Here is an 11,533-nt window from a genome sequence, read left to right as displayed (position 1 = left end):
CTGTGATTATAGCACAGTGTGGATAAAAAGCCTGGTTTTTGGCTTTGGTTCTTTCCGTACTACTTTTGCCCACGCTGCGAGTCAGCAGCTTCTAAATTGCTAAGGTTAAGGGCAGGATTTTCACCCAGCGGACTGCTGAAGAAAGAATAATGGTTCTAAGGGAATCACTAATTTTATGTTTGTGTCCTCCACTCTTTTCCTGGCTTCCTTGGATTGCTCCATTTGTTTTATAGCCACCCCTGTGATACTTCATTTAATCTTCTACATGGTGGATAAGCAATATTACACTTTAATGGCCCAAAGCACTCCAGCATGCATACCTTTACACTCAATACAGGTGTTAATTAGAACTATTTGAAACATATGTGGGTGTTAATAATGCTTGAATTTGTCAGAGAACAGGAGATTATAAAGTATGACACAAAACTACAACATCAGTAGCTCCAAATACATGCATGTCATGCATGCAGTGACTTGAGCCATTGGTTATATAACAGTGTTGAAATATCAAAATTATAAAATAGTTAATAATTGCTTAAAATTTTGATTTTTCTCATGCTCCAGTGGATTTATAACTAAATAAGGGTGCTGCTTTAATCAGGTGCTGTAGTAGTAAAGATCTGTATTTTTCCACTGACTTACACACACCCAGGCTGAGGTGGATTTCAGAGGGGAGTTGCTGAAAAGCACAACTGCTGGAAAAGCGTGACGATCACAGATCAAAGTGCTCATGGGGGGTTTTTTTTTGGGTTTTTTTATCTGCTCTACTGGGAAAACTATTGACTGTATATCAAAAATAACTGTTACATATTACATCCTCAAAGCAACCACATACATTTGGCACATGGAAATAGTAATTGGAGACTCAAAGGCTGATATATTTTATTTAATGTTCCTCCAGTGACACTTAAAATATGCTTAGATTAGTGCAATTCAGTCTGCGACTCAGCCTCCTACACAGAGTGTTGTTTCTTCTCTACTGCAGCCAGAAAATGCGTTTCAGTGCAAATGGATGGATGGATGGATGTAATATAAGGAAGCCTCCTGCAGATGGCGACACTTCAGCACAGATTTGTCTGTAAGCAGCTTGTCTCCTGCTAAAATGGTCCATGTACAGTCTAAAAAAAGACTGTGGTGTCACTGAGTTTACATATTTACTGTTTTGCTATAGCTTTCTGACATTTCCCCCCCAAACTGGCATCCCTCTACTTTGATCCACCATGAAACTGGACATGATCCAGGTTTATGCACTGAGTGAAAGGTGCAGTGATTCTGCATTAACAAGGTTCATTATTAAATATATAGAGGGTAGATTGATATGCTAAAAGCAGGTGTGTGTGTTTCCTGGAACATACCCAGTGCACATACCCTGGAGTGCTCTCCCTCCATCATCAGGGGGGTGATTTTTTCCCCCCTTCGTTTATCGGGAAATCCTGCCAGTTGGATGCTCTCCCGGTCGTCCCCAACAACCTTTTCATACCCGTTCATATCCTGAATTCTTCTTTTTTATTTTGCACAACATCCTCACATTGTTCAAATGATGATTTTTTTTTGATATTGCACCTCTGCCGACCTCCCAGCTGACAGACTTGTGGCATCACTACTTCCAGTGGAAGTCATATTACCTTTGTCAGTCTATGGCTGTTGCTAAGTAACTTGAAAATGTCTGTACCTGCAGTCAGCATCTCACATTTTAAGATGGCATGAGTTTCTAGTTACATGTTATTTTTACAGCTGTGGCTGCCAAGAGGTACTGTTCTGTAATTGGCTTAAAAAAAAAATCTGTCTTCAAATGGATTTGTATATCAACCAAAGTATTATTATTTTAGTCCAAAATATCAAATCCTAGCCAATAGACTAGTTTTAGGCTTAAAGATCGAAGTGTTTATGTGCTCTCCATAAGTGTTGCACTGCACTGTAACAGTGTGCCTCACTAAATGAGCACTGGAATTCTTAGAGGTGTGATGGGAATAAGCTAAACGTGTGACAGATGAAAGGAAACAGGGATGTGACTCAGTGGTAAAAATATCTGGCAACTCTTGTATGTGTTGCCTGCAGAACTGGAGCTTCCAGGGATGAGCAGAAAGAGGCGTGTGTCCATAAGCCTGTTTACAGATTAAATGAATCTGTGCAGACATAATGAGGAAATACTAGTTACTCACTGAACGAAAGTCCAGCTTCTCTTTGGCTTTACTGAAAGGGTTCATGGGACTACGTGCATTCATGCTGTAGGCACTTCTCTGGGTTTTTTTTTTTTTTTTTTGGTAATATCTGTAAAGATCAGAAACTTCCTCCAATCAGCACATTTATAAGTATTGAATATGACCATTAAATGCAGATTAGTGTAGTAAAAAAAGTGCAATCGCTCCCTCTGAAATGTAGTGGAGTACAGTCACATAAATCCGACATACTCGAGTAAAGCTTCTCATGTTTGTAAGATAGTAGACTTACTTGGGTGGGTTAAATTCCATCACAGCTGGAAGCAGAAACATGCACATTAACTTGTCAGGAGCGCTCTGTAAAAGACTTTGCCACAATATTAACAATGCAGGAGGCAAAGAGCCCGATAAAATATTCATCGGCATACTTAAATAAATCAATAAACCAAAAAAAAAGAGGAAATTAACTGAAAGACCGGTGAACTTTTGCACCCCGGAGGCTCCAAGTTTCTCTCTTCCATTATGTCTGGAGTTGAGCCTTCATTCTTGCCAGGTTGAGGAGAACAATTACAGTCTCCCGCACCTGCCATTTACCAGCATGGAGGAATTGCGGTCATTCAGCAGTAAAGGCTCGGAAAAAATCGAGTGAAGCCGAACTCAGAACTCCCTCCCTCCCCTTTCAAGTCGTGGTGCAAGCAAGCAGCCATGTTGCCGCGAGCTTGTTCCGGTATGAGGGCAGGATCGTGCGCATAGACTGCATTCGGGCGCAGCTCCTCGCTTTTCTCCCCCCTCCCCGTGACACGCACCTCCGAGCAAGAAAAGCCCACTTTGCTGATAATGGATTTTACAACTTGATGATTCCTCCTTCGGTCGGCTGGTGACTGGAATATTAGTCGGTGTACCGACAGGACGAACTGGTATATCGCCACACTGCAGTGCAGCACTGGTGAACGACCTTATTCCAATCACGCAACACAAGGAAGAGCGCCGGTGATTTCCGTGGATTTTGAGCTCTGTGGGTTGCTCTCTGGCAGTCACCGCCACTGCGGTCGCTGGGGAATAAGCTAACGAGCTAGCCTTACCTCAAAAAATCCTGAATTAGCTAGCTACATGGGCTAATGTCGACCAGTTAGCTAGCGGAACAAATTAATTTGTGATTCTCACCTGCCATGTGACCATTTCACAAGGTGCTGCTTTTATTTTTAGGATACCCTGGCCCCGGATAACTCACTGGGAATATTTGAATTTGCTTTGTGAGAGGTGGGAAGGTCGAGACCTCGCCGGGAAATAACTTTGGCCCGAAAGTTTGTAGACCTCGGAGCTGGTTTGAAGACCTAAAAGGAAACATCTCTGCCACAAAAGGAGAAAGACAAACGGCGACACTGCGCGATGAAAACGACGCCGTGTCAACATTTGCTGTAAATTTTGGCAAGCGGTCATTGGTTTCCCCAAACCTCAGTTGGCAACCTTACAAGTTAGCACGATAGCCACCTATCTGAACCTTGTCTTCTTTCAATACAACCATTGCCCAACTTTTTCTTCAGGCTAGCATAAGTAGCTAGCTGATCAAAACGTCACAGCAGCAGGTAGTTAGCTCGCGTCTTACATCCGTGCTATACCTCACTGTTCGCTATCGACGCAGATCAACTTGAACTGGGAACTGAATGCCTTCACACCCAGGCCGGAGCTGAAGAAAACATTAGTTTTTCCCATTTTCTGCTTGTTGACAAACATGAGACCTGCGGTTGCTGCTGCTAGCTAGTTTCGAGCTAGCTGGCTAACTCGGCTAGCCGCTGATGGTGGGATTCAACTTGTTGATTCACAGGCTGTCTGTCGCGCTGCTAGCTGGCTAGCACTGGACATCTGTTGGAGATTTTCCTCAGCTATCAACTACACAAGTTTTAAATGCTCAGCAGAGACTGACGAATCGTACTAGTTTCAAGGTTCCTTTTTCCATTTTTAATTTTTATTTTTTTGGCAACACAGACTCCTTCAAAAATGTCAACAAGGCCCCCACTGGTTCAAGTAATTGAAAATTCGGCCGGGCAGGTAAGATGTCCTTGTAAATGACTCTTAAAAATGTAATTATTTGTGATATTTGTCCACAAAATTACTTGAAGTTCTCATCTGCTGGGGAGAGAGGCCTTTGTTGGCCTTTTACAGGCTTTGGTTGTCTCTGGTTGCTTTTTTTCTCTCTCCTTCCTCTCCTGTGTCTCTGTTGTCTTTGCCACAGAGCAGTGATTCACCAGCTTGCCTACGCACTCACATTGGATTTCCCACTCCTTACAGGATAGCAGAGCAAATTTAGGTTTCTGTTTAGTCTGTGTTTAGACATGTCCTCCCACTTGACTTTTTGTCACTTTTGACCTTCTGCAATACAGGCAATCATAAAGCTGAAAGTCAGTTTTCAACACATTTCTTTATCACCAAGTTTGATGAAGACATGTAGATTTCTTTTTTATTTATTTATGCTAATTTGCAACTTACCTGTCCTTCTGGAAGAAAGTTGCTTGTTGCACTCTTTATTTGACAACCTTAAATGTGTCACAAAGCTATCAGACAGAAGAAGTGGCATTTAAATGGAAATAAGAATTTGTATTTCAAATGGGAACTTGCAAGGAGGTTTGCGCTTGGATATATCCTCAGTTTATTAACAATAAACCCTTGCAGATCATTGTTCAAGGGGAAAAAAGTAAAACTTGGATTGCAAGTAGGGCTATAGGGGGTGACTGAAGGCACTCAGGCTGTGCAAACAATACGCATCTTCTGACCTAGTAAAAGCCTGCTAACCCCCATCCATATGTGAAAGAGCTCCAAAAAATCCCAATAAAAATTGAGATTCATCAGTTGCAGAGGCTGTGCAGATATGGTTTCCCGCTTCAAGAACCCTTTTTTGTCTATACATTTGATTAGTAGTTCTTTGAGGTATGTGCTCCAAATCCATACTAGATCGCTGGAAATAAGCTTCCATATCTGCAGCATCTGTCTTAATCTTGCAGACAGTTTTATCTTTCCATTATGAGAAAGCCGCATTTGCTCACATGAAAGCTATTATAGCTTCTAGTGAAGAGTGTGACTCGGGCAGTCCATGTTCAGCATCACGTGGTATTTGCCTCCTCATTAAAATCTCTGAATGTTTGATGGGGAAGGAAAATTGTCTAGGTATTGACAGTGTAGCCACTGGATGATGTCAGCAAGCGTTTGAAGCTAAACCCACTTTGCGGTGCTGTCCTACGAATGCATCTGTGGTGAGGATTTGCTTTTAGCAGCTGATCAGCAGTTTTGACGAGCGTGGGAACTTAACTAGAACTATTGTTTCCGACGTGCAAAGTATTTTTAATGAAACCTTTGTGAAAAATTAGATGCGTGGCTATGTAACACAAAAGAAACACAATAAGGGGAGTGCTACAGTGCACTCTGTCAAGCTAAACAGAAACGACGAAAACCCCAAACTTAAGTGTGAACTGCTGATGCATGGCCCTACCAAAATACAGAACTTATTTTATTAGCCAATAGGAGTGTGTCTTGGTAGTAAACACTGAAGGGTTCAAAGATATTTTTTTCTGTCTTTACTTCCCATAAAAGCAAAATGCTGACATAAGTTTACCAGTAGATACAACGCACGTGTACCGCTGCCTGTCGCCACTTCTGTTAAACCACTTTTTTTTTCCTTACACATGCAGTGCAGCTGGAAACAACTTCTATTTATTACCTGATGGACATATGTGCAAGAATGCAAATGTCTGATCAGACAAACTGTCTTTAACCTACCAGCTTCCTAATGAGTCCACATGATCAGTCAGATTTCACCCAAACAAAAACTTTTAGACTTTTTCACCTGTTTTCTGAGTTGTTGTTTAAAAACAGCATCAGGGTGTAAAGAAAAGTGGACATACACTTATATTCATATGTAGGCAAATAAGTAGACACAGTGAGAATGAGACATGCGTACACAGCTACACCCTTATGGGAACAAAGGTCAGCAGTAAGGCAGTAGAGTCATCCACTGTAGCTGCCTTTCGCACACAGTACAAACAGACAGGGCATTTCCATCTCCAGTGGGATCTTAAAAGTTGACGTCATAGTGAAAGCTGGGCGCTTTTGGACATGTTGCTGTAAGAGAGACACGTATAAAGTCATGAGCAGAAGCTTCCTCACTGTGTTCAGTGTGACAGCTTCTGCACAGGACCTTGCCGAAAGAGAAGCGGTTGATTAAAATGTCAGACCTGGCTCCACTTTAGCCAGATCTAGAATGGACAATCAAACATTGCCCATTCTGATAGGCAAATACTTGAAGGCAGAATATGGAGCAGTGTTTAGTTTGTAGCACAGGAGACACAAAGCAGGAAGGGAGATAAGTGCTCCTGTGATATCTTGTCAGGCTCATAAGAGTGTAAAACCTAACTGCGGTACCTTGGCGATTAATAACCCCTCAAACTGAACTTGTTGTCGGACGCTGTTTGTGCGGCCTTAACCTTATGTCGGTTTGAAATAATCCTGCTGTTGTTCTGAATGCGTCCATTCTCGTCCCACAGCATCCAGTGAGGATTTAGGGTTGGATTTGAGGGGTAAAAAAAGAGAAAAGTTTGGGGTCATGGCAAATTCTTAACTAGGTTTGTAGGCAAAAGGCCATGGATGAATACTCCCACACAAGTCCAGTCTGTCTTTAAAGGCCATGTATAGAAAGCCTTTGGTGTCAGGTCTCAAGATACGGGACAAAATGGCACCGGGCATGAGGACAGGCTAAGTGTTGACGAGTCTCTCTGTGCCCGTCAGAGATTTAAGTCTAGGTTCTGATCCTTTCAACCCACGAGCAGGTTATGATCCGCTTGTATCTGCTAAAGACGGCTTGATTGCAGTGGTTTGTTTTAATATTTTGAGGAACCCTAATTGGGAGCTGCTTGACTTGGCTTCAGAGTTTGCAAGCTTTTCTTTTTTTCCTTCTTTACACATGACTGCCAGCTAATCTGTGAGTTAATGGTTCTACAGGTCTGGGGGGATTGTGAAGTAAAGTTACTGACCAACACAGTTTTCCATTCAGTCATCATGAACAGTTGCTGCGCACATATAATTAGAGAGCTGTCAAATACAGAGAAGTGACTTATGACATCTTTCTGACGGTGTGAAATGGCAGATATGTTGAGTGGCTTTGATCGGACACGTTCTCACGTTGTGCAAGGGTTCAGGCCTGCTGTTAGTTTGAGGAACTTATTTGTGGTCCACATGAGTGTAACAACATTTCAGTGTTAAATAACAGGATAAATGCATGTTTACTACGTGTTAGGTTGTATTTTTGTGTTTAAACTACCTGGTGTTAAAATATTACATGAGTGCAGTTTGAAATAGGTTTTGGCACAGGTCATCTTGTTAACAAGTTTGCACAGTTTGTCCACTTCCCTAGACATGATCACTGAACTGTCTGATTTCCTGTTTTACAGTGCTCTCCCTCTATTCATTAAGCCACGTCTTCTGACCCACTAATATAGCTAGAAATACTGGTATGGCTCTTCAGGTCTGTCAGTTCATCCTTCTTTGTTTGGATGGTTGCACACTATGCCGGATCTTCCGCACATTATAGAGCCAAGCCATTAATTTGTCAAAGTTGAGACATTTCCTTATTGGGTCATTGGGAGAAAATGTAAAACTAACTGAACTAGATTTGGAAGTGGCGTTAGAGGTTTTGAGTTTTCATGAGGTTTATTTACACAAGTCTTTATTCCCAAAGGACTTGCAACAAGGAACAAGGAAATAAAACACAATAGGAGATAAAGCACTTGCCCACCTCCAGCCAGATGTATATAACAGTACATACAGATGTTACATCCTCACACACTCCTATTAAAATCATTATAAAATGTGTGGGGAGAATTTCCTCACCTTCGGATCAGACATAAACATGTTTTGTGTAGCTCACTGTGGTTGATATGAGGTGGTGGGCACGCACAATGGGATGGAACATAGTGATCTAGTTGTCTGTTTATTTGTTGTGTAACTCCACTTTTGCACTGGCTTTTTCCACTTTAGCTCCTGAAAGAATTTAAAATTGTTTTGTTTTTTTCAAGCAAAAACAAAGGAATAAACAACAAGATAAGCAAACAAATATCTATATTGCTCTGGGGCAGACAGATATTTTTACAGTACAGAATATCATCATCGGTATATCGGTTTCTTTTCTTGTCGTGTACACAGGACTATGGAAAATTTCAAACTTAAGGCATGTTCATATGCTTTATCTTAAACGGCTATTAATGACAAGTGCAGTTCGTAAGCCTTTTTATGAACCGTCATTTCTCCCGTCATACCTCCTTTGTCAAGTGTGTTTCAGTGCTGGGTTAATCATTGAGCATCCTTCTGACGCTTAGTGTGATTGAGACTGGTGCAACGTCATTTTGCATCAGACTGATTGGAGTTCACCGAATTAGTGAATGATTGAAGGTCGTCGACCACGTCTGCCATTGCTTTCAGTCTTGACAGCAGTGCCTTGAGCCTATGGTAATTGGTGAACTTGAGTGGATGGATATTAGCTTGACAACTGAGGGTTAAACTGTATTAGATAGTTACTTTTGACTGTTTTTAATAGTTACTAACTATTCCAAGCAGGATACTTTTTTAACTACTTAAAAACTGTTTAAAAGTATCCTGATGAAAAGATGCGAATGTAGCTCAGGTTTTGTAAACAACCCCCCCAAATCTTATGGATAGTTTGATCCTTTTACCTGTGGAAACCATAATCAACATGAACTCGGGGTTCCCAGCAATATACCTACAAAGTCGATGTGGAACTCTCCAGGCTTAGGTTGGTCAGGGTTGCAGTTTACCCTGACATTGGTCACTGGCAGACACCAGGTTACTTCTAGTTAGTGAGTGGAAAATGTAACTTGTGTACCAAAAAACAAAGTCATTGAATGAAGTAGGGCTGCTCGATTATGGCAAAAATGATAATCACGATTATTTTCACTGAAATTGAGATCACGATTATTTGACGATATTTATTTAACCCTTTAAGACCTACTATAGAACCAAGTCCACCAGAGCTTATATTATTTTTTTTACATGCTGTAGTGCCATTTGTGGGAGCATTTCAAGTTGCTATACATCAATACAACTGTTATAGCCCATATTTTAATAATATGTATGCATTAAGTCCATAGTAATTACATAAATTGCAAAAAAGTGCAATAAACTACAAAAAAAATTGAAAATCGCTTTTGTTTTGTTTACATATATTTCTACTTGGAGAAATTTAAGAGGTTTATCCCTCAAAACTTTAAATACAATAAAGTTGCAAAAAATAGTTTACAACAACAGGAAATTTATTTTGAGTGTCTTCATAGTTTTATTTTGGAGATACAGTTTTTATATACTGCAGGAAAAACAAAAAACAATCCTATGATGCAAATTTGCAAAGAAAACAGCATGTGCATCATTTCACTGTGGGAAGTGTTACGAACGGCTGATGGATCGGCAAAGCGTGTTTCTGGAATATTATGTTTTTGTTCCTGCAAGCGCTTTTTATGCAATTTTTGCAAAGCTTTATGTGGAAGGAAACCGTGACCGAGGACAAGCTGATGGCATAAGATGTAAGTACAACTCCTCCGGTTTCATATGCAAAACAAATTATTGCGCTAGCTTACACGGTTCAGGTTCTACAGGGATTTAAAAATAGTTACACAACACGGAGCGTGCTGCTCTGACCGGATTTTAAGGGTTAACAATGACTTTAAAAAATAATATAACATAGTGTGCAACACCACTGAAGTTGTTTTTTTTTTACCTCTTTTCAACCAACAGCAGTCACTCTCCTCTCCAAATAACTCCTGCTTAGCTTTCCGAGCTTCCCTCGGGTCCTCTTAATCAGCGGTCTCCAACCTTTTTTGCGCCACGGACGGTTTATGCCCGACAATATTTTCACGGACCGGCCTTTAAGGTGTCGCGAATAAATGAGGGAGGGGCTAATAATCGGCTCAGTCATTTTTAATGATCGTTGAAAGCCCAGATCGTAATCGTGATTAAAATTCGATTAATTGAGCAGCCCTAGAATGAAGTGCATGGTAGTTCATTGATCTAAATCAGTTTATTGATTTATAAAATGGTTAATATAACTTGAACTGTTACAGTTCATCAGCAGTAGTTTCTATTTTAGCTTGACCTTTGTAAACGCCACGAGAACTGAAACAGTGATGCTTGCAGATTCAAAATCCTGTTGAGCGTCACAACAGAAAACATGAAGGAAATAGGAGTAGAGCTGAGCACAGTTTGATGCTTTTCACTCGATACCTCAGGCGTATGAAAGAAGGCAAGAATGTCCCACCAAGCTGGGGAGCTGGAAATGTAATATAGATAAGAAAGGAGCACTGAACGTGTGAGTGTGTTTACTTGATCTGTGTTCACCTTTCTTTTTTTTTTTTTTCATCTCTACATTCATGCTCTTTTTGGATGAGTCATCGTGTAAAGGAGCTATAGGACACATGTATGCACACACAAGTTGCTGTAATGCCCAGGAAACCATAAACCATGTCTCTCCCGCTCCTTATTAGAGCCATCACTAGGCAGATGAACAGAGAGACAAAGCTGGCCAGGGCCTTAGCAACAGAGAACCTGCCTTACACACACAAGCGTTTACTTCCTCACACTCGGATTTGCTCCTGCCTATACACACACACACACACACACACACACACACACACACACACACACACACACACACACACGAGCACAAGCAGTCTCTCATTTTCCCCTTACAACTGGGTACGTTCAGTTAGTCAACTGCAAGTGCATTTATACCTGAAGGTCCGGGTGCAGGTGCTACCGAGGGATCTGACCGACATGCACTGAAATTCAGTGCTCAGTCTGTGTGTGTGTGTGTGTGTGTTGTGTCTTGAGGGAACAGGGTAAAACAGGCCCTACCAGTTGAGCAGAGTGGTAGGTGTGGCGGCCAACTGTAGATGTGCGATTTGAAGAGCCTGACGTCATTTAGGTGAAGGTGTGGGTTTCTTTCACCACTTCAATGTAATTCAGTCGCTTGATATCAGTTTGCTGTGAATACTTGGATTTCTTCCTGTAATCCAGTGTGCCTGGTTTTTGTGTCAAGGAAAAGTTAAAAACTTGAGAACATCATTAAATTGTCACATTTTTGAGTATTAACTTCTTCATAATTGTTTCCTGAAGTAAAGCTATTTATGTAGTTTGACCTTTAAAAAACAAACATCTTAGTTTCAGTTTAAAACGAGGGCTTTCAAACATGCATCCGAAGTGCTATTGTTTTTGCTCTCTTGACTACATTCATGCTGTTGTGGTGCAGCTCAGTATCCAAAACATATTTCCCAAGGCTGAGACGGGCTGTGCCAGAACTTGATTTGCCTACTTGACTGTCT

The 11,533-nt window shown here is 41.1% G+C and overlaps 1 protein-coding gene across 7 annotated transcripts in view; it reads left to right on the top strand.

The window, feature by feature from the left end:
- The first annotated feature begins 2,856 nt into the window (after positions 1–2,856).
- mark2b (MAP/microtubule affinity-regulating kinase 2b) overlaps positions 2,857–11,533 on the top strand; it is a 50,544-nt gene continuing 41,867 nt past the window's right edge. For 6 of the 7 annotated variants that reach the window (XM_085267235.1, XM_085267237.1, XM_085267241.1 and 3 more), the window contains exon 1: positions 2,858–4,208. In XM_085267235.1, the coding sequence (XP_085123361.1) occupies positions 4,158–4,208 (51 nt within the window). In that variant the 5' untranslated portion in view covers positions 2,858–4,157. Of the gene's footprint in view, positions 4,209–11,533 lie in introns of all 7 variants that reach the window. The other variant, XM_085267234.1, reaches the window with a different exon arrangement.

Source organism: Mchenga conophoros, linkage group LG3 (assembly GCF_057382185.1).
Source record: "Mchenga conophoros isolate Kocher_MC1m ecotype Shallow Benthic linkage group LG3, M_conophoros_male_GT1.1, whole genome shotgun sequence".
NCBI lineage: Eukaryota > Metazoa > Chordata > Actinopteri > Cichliformes > Cichlidae > Mchenga > Mchenga conophoros.
The sequence above is the reverse complement of the archived record's forward strand: the minus strand, read 5'-3'. Positions and strand labels throughout refer to the sequence as shown.